The sequence below is a fragment of the Wyeomyia smithii genome, chromosome 1 (assembly GCF_029784165.1).
Source record: "Wyeomyia smithii strain HCP4-BCI-WySm-NY-G18 chromosome 1, ASM2978416v1, whole genome shotgun sequence".
In the NCBI taxonomy this organism is placed as follows: domain Eukaryota; kingdom Metazoa; phylum Arthropoda; class Insecta; order Diptera; family Culicidae; genus Wyeomyia; species Wyeomyia smithii.
The window spans coordinates 184,513,423-184,531,114 of record NC_073694.1 but is presented as its reverse complement, the minus strand read 5'-3'; the positions used below and the strand labels follow the sequence as shown (position 1 = coordinate 184,531,114).

Here is a 17,692-nt window from a genome sequence, read left to right as displayed (position 1 = left end):
AGACGTAAGACACCCGAAAAATAGTGATAGGTGAATTTTGAAGAAAATAAACCAAGGAATCCAGAAAAAATATTATTTTTGACCGGAAGTGTTGCCAGATAAATTATTTTTGTATTTTAAAATTAAATTTGCATTTTTCGGCAAATGCAGCTAATTTTATTTTAAATTTGATCATTTCATCGTATTTTTCGGAAAGCTCTACGTAAGAAGCACTTACCACCCCGTGGTAATATGAGCCAATCTTGAGATATAGCATTTTTACGAAGATAGTTTTGAATTTCGTAATTAATTTCTCGTAAAAATGTTATATCTCGAAATTGGCTCATATTATCACGGGGTGGTAAGTGCAAAGTTTCAGCCAATGGGCACGTTCACGTTCTGATGATGTAAACTTGACAGAAAATGTATGGTCGAACTGTCAAAATGACGCAAACCCAGAAACAACTAGTCAATTGTGTTGCGTATCTGATTGAGATCCCTATACTCTCATTATCACTGAATAACACCGATGCAGTCTATTGTCCGATTATATAAGCCAGAGCACTGTGTGTTCGATCAAGTGTTAGCAAAGGACATTATTGTGGTAAATAAAACAAATAAATTGTCTGGTACAACATTCGAAAGAACAAGTACAAGTGTCCTAGAGAGTAGATTTTTCAAACCAAATAAAAAAAAACATATTCCATCAGTTTCCACCGTTTCATGTACTTTTAAGACACTGGGAATCGAAAACATTTTTCCGTGTGTGATTTTGCAAATGACATGAAAACATTCAACATTTTCCGGGAGACACAATCTTGATTTTGGTTGCGATATTTTTTTGCACAGAGTAGTTTTTTGAAACATTTTGTAAATTTGTTCTGTAATGTCTTGCCATTTTACATGGTATTTTTTCCAATTCAATATTGCCACCCTAACGACAATGATATAACAAATATTATATATTCAGGAATTTTTCTATTGGTATTCAGTGAACAGTGATTTTTTTTCATTTTCACACGATATTATGAACCACCCTATGTCGAATAAATGAACCACCCTAATGAAACATAATGTATACGTTGCTAGTTATAGTGTATATCATTATACAGGCTATTTTGAGAGACTAGCGATCAATTTCATTAGAAAAATTTTTATTGTTTCAAACTCCGCCTTCCACAATTGAAAAAACGACTAAGTCCCAGAGAGTCGATTTTTGCAAAAAAAAAATTTTTCAGATGACACCAATTCTCGACGTTTCATGCGTTTTTAGGTCATTTGGCATCAAAAAAAAATTTCGAAAACCGAAATTTCACGTAGACTGGTGAACATTTTGTATAGGGTATAGGGTTCACTTTTTTTCCATACGATGATTGGCACCCTAGTGGTTAGTTACTCACTAAGAAAGTCTATTCATTCTAGGCGTTTGACAGGCAGAAGAGAAAATGTGAGCAAAAATCAAAAGAATGGATGAAGCCTGGTTTCCACTATCCCTCGCTCCTTCCTCTGATACTTTTTGATGATGCGGAAGATTTTTTGGTAGCTCCAGAAACTATTCTGGTGATATAATATTAAGATATTATCGATCCAACTGAAAACCAAATTGCTCAACTAGCGATGATCGATTCTTCTCTCCTGCCGTACACTCAGAACTGGATTTGTAAAGGAGGCTAGGGTTGCATTTCGTTTTTCGACGTAGGACTACGTCTTTCTTTAAGGGTCCATTTTCAAACTTCTCTCGCATCTTGTGAAACGTTTTATATGTAACATTTCAATCAGGTATAGCGATGTAAAAATCAGGTATAGCGATGTATAGCGATGTATTTTATAAGATTTATTATTTTATAAAAACAATCAAAAAGTCCAAATTTAATTCAAAATCAATATCATTCAACCAACCACGTGTACGCTTACCATACACAGATATCGCAAAAATGTACCAAATATTACCTTTACACCTCGTATCTTCTTTGCTACCACGTGTTCCGTTTCATTCTGCCAACTGCATTCTCGTCATTCATCAATCGGATGCCAAAGAAGTAACATCAACCAGCAGCAGCATCCAACCGAGAGTCAAATTGAATTCCGCTTCAATCCGTCAAGTGATTCTTGTCTTTAACGAACATCAATTCTTTCTGTTCAAAACAGGTCTGAGTACCATAATCTAATCGAATAACAGGAGGGTTGTGTGCAAAACCTCGATTGCTAATCGACGTAGAACTTCGCCACATTACTTTCATTGTTGCATTTGACGGTGATCAAAAACAATAACTTTTGTCCAACACTAAAAAAATACCTCTGGAAACAATATGGTGACACTTAAAAAAAATCTGGAGTCAATTGATGGCCACTTTGAAATACAATACATTGACTTCCAGTCCCTGGAAAATGATAAAAAAGGCCAAGTGTTGCACAATATCGGTATTTTTGGAACCGAGATGATGCCCAGAAACCGGAAATCGACTCCAGGAACCATTTTGAAATTCAAAGTAGCAATTTCCGATATCTAGAACACAGCTTAAAATGGCCATTGGACCATTAGGAAGGACTGTTGCAAAAAGAGTAAAAGTAAAGTAGTATTGATAGGCCGACCCTTTATTACGACCATTATTTCCAAAAACTCATTTATAAGTGTAGGATAGAAGTTTATAACATTGATAATAAGATAGTCTTTCGAATAATAATTATAAAGGATACTTCGTTCATATCTATTGCGATCATTCTCGAGTGCAACAGCGCAAGTGTTGTAACCACAGTTTAATGTAGTTCTATATTAAACTTGCGGTCGTGGCTCTACACACAACACTTGTGATTTTTAATTATGGTTCCATATATATTATAGCTAGGAGTAAATCGATACATTATTTTTGAAGAAAACTAGTCAAGGAATCCAAAAATATATTAATTTTAAGTAGCAATGTTGCCAGTAAGATTATTTTTGAATTTGAAAAATTAAATTGAATTTATCGGTAAATGAATATATTTTGATTTCAAATTCAATCATATTTTCAAGAAAATTCTATATTGAAAACAATTATTAATCCGAAGTTTTGTAAGCAAATTCCGGTTTAAAGCATCCTTAGGCGTCGTACACAAATAACGTAACTCTAAAAACCCGGATTTTGAGCCCCCTCTCTTCCCCCATGTAACGAACAGTAACGTTCAATATGACTCCCCCCCCCCCCCCTAAAATTACGTAACGCTAAATCCCCAAAAAAATTCGATTTTGAATGAAAATCACAGCTACGTAACTGTTTCAACCCCCCCCCCCCCCTCATATGTCACAATTCCTACCTAGAGATTGGCATGGCAGGCCAATGTAAGTCTTTCGCTTCAAGAATACTCACAGCATATTGCAGTGGAGGCGAATGTTACGGTAACCACGTTCCTCCCGCTTTTTCCAAAAGGTTTACCATTACATTGCTTAAAATAGTTAGAACCCAGTAAAGAAGCGGTCCACTACCAGGTTATTCAATTATACGGTAAAAATCAGTATACAGTTTTCTGTCAGTCAATACGATCACTCGAGGCACTCAGCGCAATGTGGTCCAGAAATTAAAAAAGTCGGTCAACAGTCATTTACTTGTAAACATCATAGTTCAGAACAATAATGCCTTCGGGAAAGATTTAGAGTAAAAAAATACCATTCTTTGGATATTAACAGATCCGTGACGAATCCACCTACAAGTGAGATAGAAAAAATATTTTCTCTAAAAATCTCTTAAAATCAATTTAATCGCCGTCTTTGGCAAAGTTTTCCAATAACATAACAAAAAAAACTTTGCTAAAAACACTAGGTACCTATTTCTAAATGTTACTGAGCTATCTGATTATGTTCAATTATGTTTTAAAAAAAGGTTTTTGCGTTAAAATTCATATTTTATACCACTATACCTCTGACATTCTCACTGAACCTTTAAAACAACATCAGACCTTCATTTTTTATAGCAGACACGCCCGGATTCAAGGGGTGGAGACAAAGGGGGCAAATGCCTCTTTCGACACGAGCCTTCCCCTCCCCCCCCCCCCCTCCACAGTGGTATAAAACGCGAAAAAAGCGATCGTCAGTCTTTTGAGTATAAAAATGCCATTTAAATGCTGCAGTATATTTAACAAAGATCTTAAGGGGCACCTTTTGATGTGAATAAATTTTTGATTAATTCACCTAAAAGTGAGATAAAAATTTTATTTTCTTATTTACTCATCAAATCAAAACGAAGTCTTCAGCAAAGTTGTAGACAATTTTATGTAAAAAAACTTTGCTGAAGACACTTTGGTTTTATCTCTTGTAAAACGACCACATACAGGTAGTTTTGAATACAGACATCCTTAAAGTTTCTAAAAATCGAAAAATACCAAATTACTTTTTCTGAAGTGATTTCAGAGACCTTCTATGTTCTAGACATTTTTTCATATTTAAAAAAATACATCATTCTGCCGAACATGCCTTGGGAAAATTTTCAACTTTTTCATAGGGTTTAGGACATTTTAGATAAAAAAATGCACTTTTCCAAAATTAAATTTTTCGAAAAGCTGCAAAAACAACAGTCTTCACTCGGAAGACGGGGTCTAGTACTAGCTTCCCCAGGTGGTTTCACTAGTTTCTTGCAGTCTCTTAAAGACTTGGGCGTGGGTGAAAAAATTAGTTTTTTTTTTGGTTTTTTCAGCGTTTTTTCATGTTTTTTTCTTAAAAGATGTACAAAATCGAAAAGATTTTTGATTTACCATTAAAAAGTACGAATAGCATGTATATTTACGGCACCGTGCATTATTTGGAAAACATACAAAATAGCAAAAAATTGATTTTTTTCCTAAAATAATTGTTATGTCACTAGTGTATGCAAATGCTAAGGTTTATTTTTAACAAAATTAGCAACATTCTTTGACGCTTTTCAATGCTTAAATTCTGAAAAGAAAATGTCAGCTCAGAAACAGAAACCCTTAACTTACACCCCCCTTATTTACAAAAACTTTGTCGAATACACTGTAGCATTCAAATGGTATTTTTATACTCAAAAGGCTGACGATCACGTTTTTCGCGTTTTAAACCACTGTGCCCCCTCCCCTAGTCCTGAGTCAGACGGAAAGACAGGGTTGGGCCTTTTTTTTGTTTGTTCGCCACCTTGCGTTAAGTAAGTTAAAATTAAAAATAAGTTGGCCCCTGAAAGGTCTTTTTTTATTCTAAAATATTAAAAACAAATATTGTAACTTTTTAGCCCGCTGAGATCGAGTTGGTGTTGTGGTCTCGAACAAAGACTTATTGTGGATTTAAATAAATCAGTTGTTTTAAAATACTCTTCCAAATTGATAGCACAAACAGCAGGAAAATACCAGAGAAAATTTTACTTTATTTCTCAAAAATGCTGTAACTCAAATTTCGTTCATAATACCTCGGTTCGAAAAATGTTTGCCGAGTAAAACTTCCTAGGAACACGATGAAGTTATCAAATTTAAAATCAAAATATACCTGCTCATTTACCAAAATATGTAATATTATTCTTAAAATGCAAATGTATCTTATCTGAGAACACTGCAACCTAAAATTGTTATTGCCAAATTGTATTATTGGCTCGAAAAAAATTAAGAAAATGTCTGTTAAACTGTCCAAATATCCAAATGCTCAAGTCAAATTCACACAGGTTATTCTACCAAACCACTACGGTTCGGTTTGACATCACTCTCTTCAGAATAGCAACATGCCTGCTCAGTAAAATTTACAATATGTCATTGACTAATCACAGTACCACCTTCCTCCGAACAGGTCTAATTGTGTCCACAACTCTCGTCTCCGTCTACAGTATTGGTTTAATCGCCGTCGACCGATATCTTTACATCGTGTATGGAATGCAGTATCAGCGTTACATTACGCCCAGCCGAGCGAAACTGCTGATCGCCGCCACCTGGTTGTTAGGTGAGTTAGTACCAGCGCAAAAGGATGCCTTACTCCATCCCTTTATTGCACCACTGAAACTGATTTGCTATTGGTATAAATTTCTACTTGAGCCATATTCATCTAATTGTAGGACTCGTCATCGGTTTCCTGCCAGCGTTTGGATGGCGCGGTGACACCGACGAGGGACGTGTCTGTTGGTTCATACGGCTGGCCCCACCTGCTCTGGTCATTCTGACCACCACAATCGGAATAATACCGTTGATTGTCGTCATTGTTCTATATAGTATCATACTGCACAAGGCCCTCCGTAGGGTGTCTCAGCTGAAAAAAGCAAGCCGCGATCAGCAGGGTGCGATGTCAGGTAATCTGCGATTGTTCCGCGGTGGCAACGCAGCGGCTTCTAACTCTAATCTAGACTCGGAGCAGCCACTGGCCGAAGCGCACCCAAAACCAACGAAATGTTTCCGCTGTTGTAGGAAACAACCCTCTAAGACGTATGATGGACAGCCTGCTGCTATCACCAGTAAACATCCCACCAAATGGAAGGCCATTAAGGTGGTCCTACTAACAACGGGATGTTTTGCCCTTACATGGACCCCATATTTCATCGCTAGTACAATATATGTTCTGTGTGACCCAGTAACCAACGCCGAATTGTGTCGCAGTGTACAGTTTGCCATTGCCAGCCCCTTGGCGATTCTTGGGTTCACCAACAGCCTTCTGAATCCTTTTATCTACGCCTGGTGGCATCACGGCTTTCGAAGCTCGGTGAAGAAGCTGTGGAGAAAAATGTGCCACTGTTGCCACAGGCGAAATAACAATAAATCATCTTCCCGAAACCGGGCAGTAACCACTGGAGACAGCAACGGTGAGAGCGACGGAAGTGGTCAGCAGCCACGAGGCTCGGATACCACGACAACAACTTCCATTACTGTTCCTGCTTTTTCTACTACCACCAGTGCATCAATGAGCAGAAACAACAACGGCATCCCAGTAGAGGCCAATAGCGGCAGTGAACTGGAAACTCAGACAACCGGCACAGCCAGTTGTCCTACCAGGGAGCGAACGAGACTGTAACTTTCAATATTCCCTAGCAACTTGTGTTTCTGGAATAAAAAAAAACGAAAAAAAACTGTCAAGTGAGGTACCTACTGCTTCTGTCCCGTGACAGGTCAAGTTAGAATACAACAATAATCCTATTTTGTTGTGAACCTACCCGGTGTTAATGGCATTAACAATCCTCGGAATGATAAACACGTTGCATCGGTGCTTCGTGTTTATCTTCAGCGGTGGTGATGTAAGTGATACCGGGAAATGTGAGTGAGTGATGTTGTACTGATGTAACAGTAAATAAAACCTATTTTAATTTTTTTTTAATGCGTTAATATTTTTACGCTATGCTAGTTTTTCGAAAAATGCGTTTGATATAATAAAGCAAAAAAAAAGTCATACAAAATATGGTTTCAATTCTCAAATAGAATTCAATTTGTTGCTGATAATTTATCTAGCAAATTGCTACGGAAGCATGGGTAATCCGCATTTCGTCGTGATCCAGTATAGTTCATTCAAGCCACATCCAATGTTGTGTTACTTCCTCAAAACAAATAAATATTGTTTACTCTGCTGTAGTGAAATATAAACATCCTACACAAATGCAGTCTTAAACTCAATATCATCAACGTCCACTAGGATAACTACTAGGATTGTGAACCTAATTCCATTTTTGCATTTTAAACTTGTTTTTCCTAACCTTTCCGGTATTGTCTTCCTAGATTGTAATAAATTATCTCGTAATTCTTTTCGCACAGATGCCGCACGAATGATTTAGGTGGGACAACTCCAACGTTACCAAAATATGCTTCACTAAACCTACGCGACGCAAGCTTATAGATCGAAGTTATTGAGTACCTCAAAATGTCCAATTCATTTGTCTGCACTGCAGATAAAGCCCCTGTTGAATAAATCGTCTTCAAGTAACCGAAAACGACCCGGGCGATTCCATCCCGGAATCGATACAGAGACAGCCTTGTAACAAACGTAAAGATAATCTTCTGCAAATTCCCCTACACCAGCAGAGGCGGTCTATTAGTTCCAAGCTGAACCGTCACTCTCCGGGTGCTCATAAAGCGATTACAAACTTTGGCAATTTGGAGCTGGGTACGACACCAACACCTATAACGTTAATTATATCAAGTGCCATTCCAGCCAGTGTCTGGTCTAGTGAAAGTTGCAATGTGAACATATACGGCCATAATGGTGGAACGTTCATTTTCTTTCTGTTTTGTTCCCTCATTTCTGTTGACTTCCGTGTAAGTGCCAAGTACAATGCTCTACTGGTTGATGGGCGTACTCTATTGAGCAAGTTTGAAAATAAAATTCAAAACCCTAACTAGTATAACATTTCGACTTTCTAAAAAAATTGTTTACAGGTTACCCACACCGAGATTTATGAAAAAATGATTTTATAAAGCTAAGAAATAACTATTTTGAACTTTTTGCCATTCTGTTTGATTCCCACGATTTTCCATATATTTTTTTACCTTTGCAGGGTTATTTCTGAAAATTCTGCATGATTTAGTTCAGCAAATAAGTAAATTTTGTCCACAATTTTTAGATAGAACCTTCCAGAACACATATGAAAGAATATTTCGGTCAAAAATTGACATTTTTATAAAGTCTAAATGTTCTACAAAAATACCATAAATAACATTATCTTTCAATCTAGGGTTGAGCACCTTGACTTTTGCAACATCGATTTTTTGGGACACCCTACATCACTGCCAACTGCTAGTGGACTACGATCCAACGCTGACACTATTTGTCTTTTCCCGAGCTGAGATTCGAACTAACGACGACTGACGAGACCAGCATCGTACCTCGAGACCAGCTGGGAAGTTAGACACCATTCATTACTTACATTAAAATACTAATGACTTTAGTTTTATTATAACTTTTTCAATTAATATTTCATTCAATTGGGTTATTTTACAGCCGAATCAAAGATGACAACTATCAGTGAGCAGTTAGAACAAAATCAACCAATAGACCAATGGACCTGAAGTAAACAAGCGACAGACAAGAAAATTAAATGGAAAAAATAAAACTTAGCTTCTTGGGTTCGGATGTTGAACTGAACGCCTCTTACTTTGCTATTGAATGATTTCTTCTCCACCAGAATACTTCGCTACCACATGCTTACTCTCACTCTCGCACGAACCGTCACCAAGTAACGAGAAAACGAGCAAAAAACAGCCCTACAAACCGAAAAAGTACACATCTTCATTTCGTTTTTTTGTCAGGTCAAATGTTCACTTGTAGGCCAGCTTGTTTTGGATGAATTTCATTTCACTCGCGACACCCCGAACTAAAAAACTTATACAAATTTTAGTATTTGAAATTGAAATTCAGGTTACAAAATACAAATAAAATTGTGTTTCGGAATTTTAAAACAAAAAAGACGACAGGTGAACTATATTGAATAACAATACAAACCCCTTATAAAAATGCCAAACTCATATCAAACCAATCGTCAATACACTCTTTACATAGACCACCTTCAGTCCATTGGAACGGACTGGACTGGCAACAAAGCCAACTAAGTGTTGTGCGCGTTCTGCTTCAACGTAAAATTATAGTGATTAAGGCTGTTTCCCGCGGAATAATAATGAATCAATTGGTGAAACCGCAAAGTTCCGGATCCCCTGATATATAGAAAAGTGAAGAAGAGCATCAACGGACCGCTCTGAACAGAATAAGTATCGTTATATTTTCGAAGTGTTTTTTTTTTTTTGAGGATCACTTGAACCAGCCACAAAACTCATCGACCAAGAAGTGAAAATTGATACGCTCGCAGTGCCAACGCCGTTTGGTGGCGAGTAAACGAATTAGCTGCCACGGAAAAGTTGGGCAGATTTGAATCTTTATATTAACAGCGAGGAATTTCTTTAAGGAGAAGTTGGTAAGATCGTTCTAAACAGTTTTAAAAACATCAATTAAAATTAAATTCGAGCCACAAATGTAAATTAGTCTGGAAGTGTGAATACAATGTTATGTATAATAGATATAACAACGTATCCATGCGGGGCTTAGTGTTTATGAAAGCGATCTCGGAATGTACGTGTATTACCAGGCATTCTTGAAATGGGTCGTTGGATGAACGCTAGAGCTGTCACCTTTCATCTCCAGGGCTAAAAATATTTGCATGTTTATATTATGTAATATATTAAAAAAATAAAGTAGAAATCAGCTTCAAATAGAAATAGATGCAGATAGGTTTTTTCCATAAAAGCACTGCCGGCCAGTGAGAGATGAATTGTAAACACACACACACACACACCACCTTCAGTTCATTGGAACATCTGTACACCGACAAATATTATATAAATAACATATATGCCTAAAATTACAACAATAATAAAACTAAGAAGAAACGAAAAATGAAAGATTGAAACCAAAAAAAATGGCATGAAAACGAAATTTAAAAAATAATAAAATCAAAATGAAAAAGGAATAACACAAAAATCAACTCAACATGAAACAACATAAAACAAAAATGGAATAAATATTAAACACATCGTAAGCATGAATAAAACGAAAAATGAACACAAAAAGTATATGAAAAACAAATGAAAAATATATAACAAAAATTAAAAAAGAAACAGAAATGAAACAAAAACAAAACTGAGACAAAAATGAATCGAAAATGAAATAAAACCAAAAATATATGAAGCAAAAATTAAACAGAAATGAAACAAAAACCAAACAAAACTGAGATAAAAATGAAGCAAAATTAAAACGAAAAAGATATGAAGCAAAAATGAGACCAAAATGAAACAAAAATCAAATGCTAATGAAACAAAAACGAGACAAAACTAAAACAGAAAACTGAGATAAAACTGAAACGAAAATGCAACAAATATGAACAAAATCGAAATAGAAATGAGAAAAATGAAGCAAAAATAAGACCAAAATAAAACAAAAATGAAACAAAGATGGAACAAATGAAACAAAAACGGAAAAAAAGGAAACAGAAATATAACATAACCGATGCGTAAATCAAACAAATGAAACAGGAAATAAACAATTATGAAACAAAAACGAAAACTAACTGGGATAAAAATGAATCGAAAATGAAACGATAATGAAATAAAATGAAACATTTACGAAGCAAAAATTAGACAAAAAAGAAACAAAACTGAAACAAAAATGATATAAAAATAAAACAATTACCAAAAGAAACAGAAATGAAGAAAGCGAAGTAAAACTGAAACAAAAATTCAAACGAAACTGAAACAGAAATTATATACAAATGAATTGGTAATGAACCAAAAAATAAACACAAATGAAATAAAACTGAAACCAAGATAAAACAAAAATGAATCAAAAACTTGTTTACGTTGGATAATCGACGTTTATCAGTGAGAAATAGATTGAAAGGTCCAAATTTCCGAACGTTTCGAGCTACTGTTTTATTATATTTATCTTTAGCGGATTTTGCTAGACTAAAAACTATGCCGGCATACTGTTTCAATTCTATCAATCGACCGATAGAAATCACTGGAATAAAACTGAAACAAAAATGAAACAATAATACAACAAATATGAAACAAAACTAAAACGAAAAAAAAAACAAACATGATATGAAATGTAAAAAAGTTAAACAAAAATGTTACAGAAGTGAAACAAAGATGAAACAAAAGTAAAACAATAATGGAACGAAATAGAAGCAGAAAAGAAAGCAAATAAAATAATACTCAAACAAAAATGAAATAAAACTTGAAAAAAGCAAAAATGAACAAGAAAGATACAAAAATGAAATAATAATCAAACAAAAATAAAACAAAATTAAAACAAAACTGAAACAAAGATGGAATAGGAATGAAATCAAAAAAAAAATTAAACAAAAATGATTTGAAACTTAAGCCAAAATGAACAAAACAAAAACAAAATTGCAACAAATGTTAAACAAAAATGAAATAAAAATAAAACAAAATTAAAAACAAAACTAAAACAAGAATATAACAAAATTAATAAAAAAAGAAACAAAAATGTAATTAAATTAAAACAATAATCGAAAATAAACTGAACAGAAATAAAATAAGAATGAAACGAAATTGAAACAAATATGAAGGCAAAATAAAACAGCGATAGTTGAAAAAACACAAAAATGCAATAAAACTAAAGCAAAAATGAACAAAAAATGTAACCAAATTGGAACAATCAAACAAAAACAAAACAAAACAGAAAAAGAAATTAACAAAAATGAAAAAAGATTTAAAAAAACTAACAAAAATAATGGTGCATATTGTTTCTAAAACGACAAAAGTGCTGTCCATAACTTTGCCGAAGACATCATACCAATCAAATTAACAATAATTACAACAATTAAACTGATATGATGAAAACGACACAAGTGAAACAAAAATAAAACAACATTAGAATACAAATGACACATATATTGAAAAAAAAATAAAGCAAAGGGATAAATTTGTAACAAGAACTAAACGATGAGGAAAAACAAAAATAAATACGAAACATAAATGAAAAAGTTATTGCAAAATTGCCAAAAATAAAAATGACCTAAAATGAAACCAAATTAATCAAGAATTAAACAAGAATGAAGGTGCTACAAACATTGAACAAAAATAAAAAAAAATAAGAAACAAAAATGAGAAGAAATGAAACAAATATGAAACAAATACGAAACAAAAATGATACAAAAATAAAACGAAAATGTAACAAAAATGAAACTTATTCACTTATGTTCGAGCGTCTTGATAGAAAAATTTTCACTACACTCTTCACTTTTTATTCACTTTCACTATTTAATTCTATCACTTTTCACTTTTCACTTGCAAATACGTATTTCGGCACTGACATAGTGCCTTCGTCAGTGCTTATTTGGACTGTAGTATTTGGACAGTCCAAATAAGCACTGACGAAGGCACTATGTCAGTGCCGAAATACGTATTTGCAAGTGAAAAGTGAAAAGTGATAGAATTAAATAGTGAAAGTGAATAAAAAGTGAAGAGTGTAGTGAAAAATGAAACATAAATAAAATAAAATGAAACTTAAGTAAAAAAAGAAACAGAAATGAAAGGAAAATAAAACAGATATCGAACAAAAGTGAATCAAAAATGTAACGAAAAAGGAAACAAAAATGTATCAAAAGTGAAACAAAATTACAAGAAAAATAAAATAAAACTGAAACATGATGAAATAAAAGAGAAACAAAAATGAAACAATCGAGAAACAAAAATGAAAAAAATATAAAACAAAAATTAAACAAAAATACAACAAAAATGAAACAGAGCATGAACAAATATGAAATAAAACAAACTATAAAAGCAAAGCCTTGGTGCTACATTCCAATTCGGAACTCGATCTTCTGTTTATTATACACAGACTTCGCAGCCAACTGTTAAGTGTACAGGACAATTGCGGGGCTAGCGCTACGATCCTACTGACACAAACAGTCTCTCCCGAGCCGAGACTCGAACCTACGACGACTGACTTGTTAGGCCAGCATCATACCTCGAGACCAGCTGGGAGTGTTAACACGAAAACTAACTGAGATAAAAATGAATCGAAAATAAAACAAGGATGAAATGAAAATGAAACATATAGAAAGCAAAAACTAGACAAAAAAGAAACAAAACTAAAACAAAACTGAAACGAAAATGATATAAAAATGAAACAAAAATGAACAGAAATGAAAAAACAGAAACAATGATAAAACAAAAATTCAAACGAAACTGAAACAGAAATTATAAACAAATTAAATGGGAATTAACCAATACATAAACAAAAATAAAATAAAATTGAAACCAAGATAAAACAAAAATGAATCAAAAACTTATTTACGCTGGATAATCGACGTTAATCAGTAAGAAATAGATTGAATGGTTCAAATTTCCGGAAGTTTCGACCTACTTTTTATTATTTTTCAGTTATCTTCAGCGGATTTTGCTAGACTAAAAACTATACCGGTGTACTGTTCCACTTCTATCGATCGACTGAAACGAAAATGGAACAAAAATAAAACAAATATGAAACAAAAGTGAAACGAAAAAGAAACAAACATGAAATAATTATGAAAAATGGATCAAAATTGTGAAAAAATAAAACGAAAATTTAACAAAAATTAAACGAAAATGTAACAAAAGTGGAACAAAAATGAAACGAAAGTTAATCAATAGTGGAACAAAACAAAAACAAAAATGAAATAATACTTAAACTAAAATGAAATAAGTCTTAAGCAAAAATGAACAAAAAAGAAACAAAAATGATATAATATTTGAACAAAAATAAAAAAAAATAAAACATAACTAAAACAAAAATGAAATGAAAAAGAAACAAAAATGGAACAAAAATAATTTAAAACTTAAGCAAAATTAAACCAAAAAAAACAAAAAAGCAATAAATGTTAAAGAAAAATGAAATAAAAATAAAACAAAAATGAAACAAAAGAAAACAATAATCGAAAAATACTGAACAGAAATAGAATAAAAATGAAACGAAATTGAAACATAAATGAAACAAATATGAAGGCGAAATAAAACAGCGATAGTAACAAAAAAAACAAAAATGCAATAAAACTGAGGCACAAATTTTAAATAGAAATGAAAAAATAGCAACAAATTCAGGAAGAATATTATAAAATTAAAAATGAAACAAAAATCTAACAAGGATGAAACAAAAAATAAACAAAAAGGAAACACTTGAGAAATAAAACTGAAACAAAAAAGAAACAAAAGTGAACAAACGTGAAATAAAAATGATACACTGCGTAGCCGTAAGGTTAGAGAGTCCATTTTGTCAAGCGGAAGGTCGTGGATTCGAATCTTATAATAAAAATGCTCTTAGCAATAATTTCTAAGGAATAATTGGCAACATTTACCACGAGGAACGAGGTTCGGTATATAAGTACAGTAACACATAAGCACGGATAAGTAATAAGCATGACACATATAAATAGCGGTATTGTTAACCCGTACAGACGATTATATCAAACGTGTAACACAAATATATCTAAACTTGATAGAAATAACAAAACATGTAATATTCTTGATATGCCAGAATGATAAAAAGTACAGAATTATATCAATTTTTGTTATCATACACTTGAATGTAAAAAACTGTTTTTTTAAGTATATTTATAACAAAATTTGTTATTCAATTGACAAAATATTGTACATTCTAACTAATTCTGATTTTTTTCTGCCAGAAACCTCACAAAACTTTTTAAAATTTGTAATAATTTTGATAGGATAGGATTTTGATATTTTAACTATTAACGAGACCAAGTTGATACAAAAGGTCGTAAAAAAATATCAAGATTTGTTATAACCCTGATATTTTTGACTGATCGGGAATACAGCAGGCACTCAGGCATATCTCACAATAAATCAACGATTCTGTACGCAATGAAAAGGTATTAACAGGGAAAAAATCTGGCAACCATATTTTGTACCATGACTGTATCGTAGTATGGTACAATATATGGCTGCTTGATTTTTTTTACGCGGAGAGTGCGTTCCAAATTTGTATGACACCGCGTAAAAAAAGAAAAAAATGAGTTGAGAAAATGATAGAACTGTCCCAAAACGTTTGAACTGTGATTATATATAATAGTTGTTAGCCCAAAGGTCAAAATGCAATACATATAATGAGTTTTCAGCATTTCTACCAAAAGTTGAGTTTTATTGTTTTTGAAAACAGATATATGATTGGAACGGCTCAAGCAGTGGCGCCTATTCTAATCAGTCGAAAGAAACGGTCCTCAAACACCCGAATTTTGATCATTTGGACAAACACTCCTATTACCTATAAGTCTTAAGAATACATGACATAGTCTTAAACAAGGAAAAATCTTTGAATAAACATTAATCAAAAAAAATCTACCAAAATTGCAGCCATGTAGGCGCCACTTCGGGAGAACCCCCTGCAAAGCAGATGCAAACTGCTTAGAATAGGTTCGGGGTGATTGGAATAGTGTCCCTCGATTAGGAACAATAATTGATTATTATTGAAGTTTGCTAACTCAGTTTTACAATCTGGAAACAAGTGCTGGCTAAGAAAAAGATAGAGAACGTTTGAATTTTTTTTTCGTCTCAATACACAGGCGACTCCTAAAACTGCTTAAAACATGTGAATCTTTCACCAATACATGTACAAACACGTAACACAATACTATTACTGGTAAACATTTGTTTATTGAAGTGATTTTTGTCGAACAAAGCACGACTAAAACATCTTCTCATCTTTTCCAGAGTTATACATTGATAACAGTTGGAATCAGGTTTGACAATTTTTCATATCAACAAAATAGACAATCAAGACAATATTATGATCAATAATCAGTAAGGTGATTTTGGAAAATCAACGTATGATTATGCGTTTGACCAAAGTTGCTTTGCTGTTTTCAAGATTTCACCCCTCATTGAAAATTGCCCCAATTATTCATATTATCAATGTGGTTTCGCACCAGCTTTCGCGTAAACATAGCGCATAATAGTATTCTCACGTGAATTACTGATTTTTTGTTTTCGCTTTATTCCAGCACAAGAATTCGATTATTTTCCAATTTGTGCGGACAGAAATTGCAGCGGCACTGTTCGTTTCTCCAAATCCAAACCTGGGAGCGCTCTGTTCAGGTTGGCCACTGAAGCAAACGAACGAATTCGACGATTGGCATGGCAATGCAGTGCCAGTGACACGGAGAAATATTCATTACTTGAGCAGGCAAACAATTTGACATTGGCATATTGCCGATAGCCACGGGTGAACAGGTTTATATTGGATCTTTAATAGCTTCTATTTTATTTAATTTTCTCATGCATAACTTTTCGATTGCTTTTTGGTATCACTAAACAAGTCCGATTCAGATGTTATTGCAAAGCAAACATTTGTTAGAAGATTTGTTTTTATAAAGAGTAAAATTTTGCGACTGTTTTATAATTTTAAAGCTGTAATGTCTAAGGACACGCACTATGTTTCCATGAATTCATTTGGGTTCTAAGCAAATTTAATGTTCATTTCTTCTCTCTACAGCACCAGAAAATGCACAGAGCAGTTTGCTATCTACACATTCGACGTCTTCAAGTTTAAATGTGTAATGAATGGCAAACGGTTTTTCTCACCTAATTTAACACGTCATCAAGATTCTAACTGCTGCGTGAACGTCAGCAAATTTAGTGCAAGCAAAGTGTTTGATTTACAATTTATAGAAAAAAATTGTTCTGATAGTATCTAAGTATAGATATATGTAATTGGTGACTAATTATTATTTAAAATTTTTGGTCGATTGCGAACGATTCGCCCACTGTGCAAAGCGCTGGCGAAAATTTGTGTTTACATTTTCCAACCAGCGAACATAAATTAATTTGCGGTATTGCTTTGGATACACAGGAAATAATTCATCCAAAAAACTTCAAGAATGGAACATTTTTGCGACAGCAAATTCCCGGTGCGGCGAGTTGGATTATGCATATTTTTTTATCCATGCCTGTAAATCGAACCAACGGCAACCGGCTGAAAATGGTACCACCGCACCTACCTGGAGGCATACTCTGCGCGTCTTTGAATGGCTATTAGTTTCGTGATTTTGTGCACATACACAGGCCATAATCTATTCAGGCCAGATCATTTCCAGTTGAACGGCATCAATTCAGTGATTCAATTTTCATTTTCAACATGAGTTAATTCTACCAAATCAACAATTTCGGCATTTTCTGTCACCGACCGTCGTAGGCAATTTTAGATTGCCATAGAAACTGATACCACAGCACAGTGGCGGCAGCCGTAGAAGTCATGAATCGG

General features: G+C 33.6%; 2 protein-coding genes across 10 annotated transcripts in view; one reads left to right on the top strand and one right to left on the bottom strand.

Moving 5' to 3' along the window:
- The window catches only part of LOC129721081 (5-hydroxytryptamine receptor 1A-like), a 31,403-nt gene extending 24,163 nt beyond the window's left edge, over positions 1–7,240 (top strand). For both annotated transcript variants that reach the window (XM_055673215.1, XM_055673223.1), the window contains exons 4-5: positions 5,741–5,890; positions 6,003–7,240. In XM_055673215.1, coding sequence (XP_055529190.1) covers positions 5,741–5,890; positions 6,003–6,949 — 1,097 coding nt within the window. In that variant the 3' untranslated portion in view covers positions 6,950–7,240. The remainder of the gene's footprint in view (positions 1–5,740; positions 5,891–6,002) is intronic.
- LOC129721020 (FERM domain-containing protein 8) overlaps positions 1–17,692 on the bottom strand; it is a 147,929-nt gene that overhangs the window by 59,807 nt on the left and 70,430 nt on the right. The gene's annotated exons all lie outside the window — the stretch shown is intronic.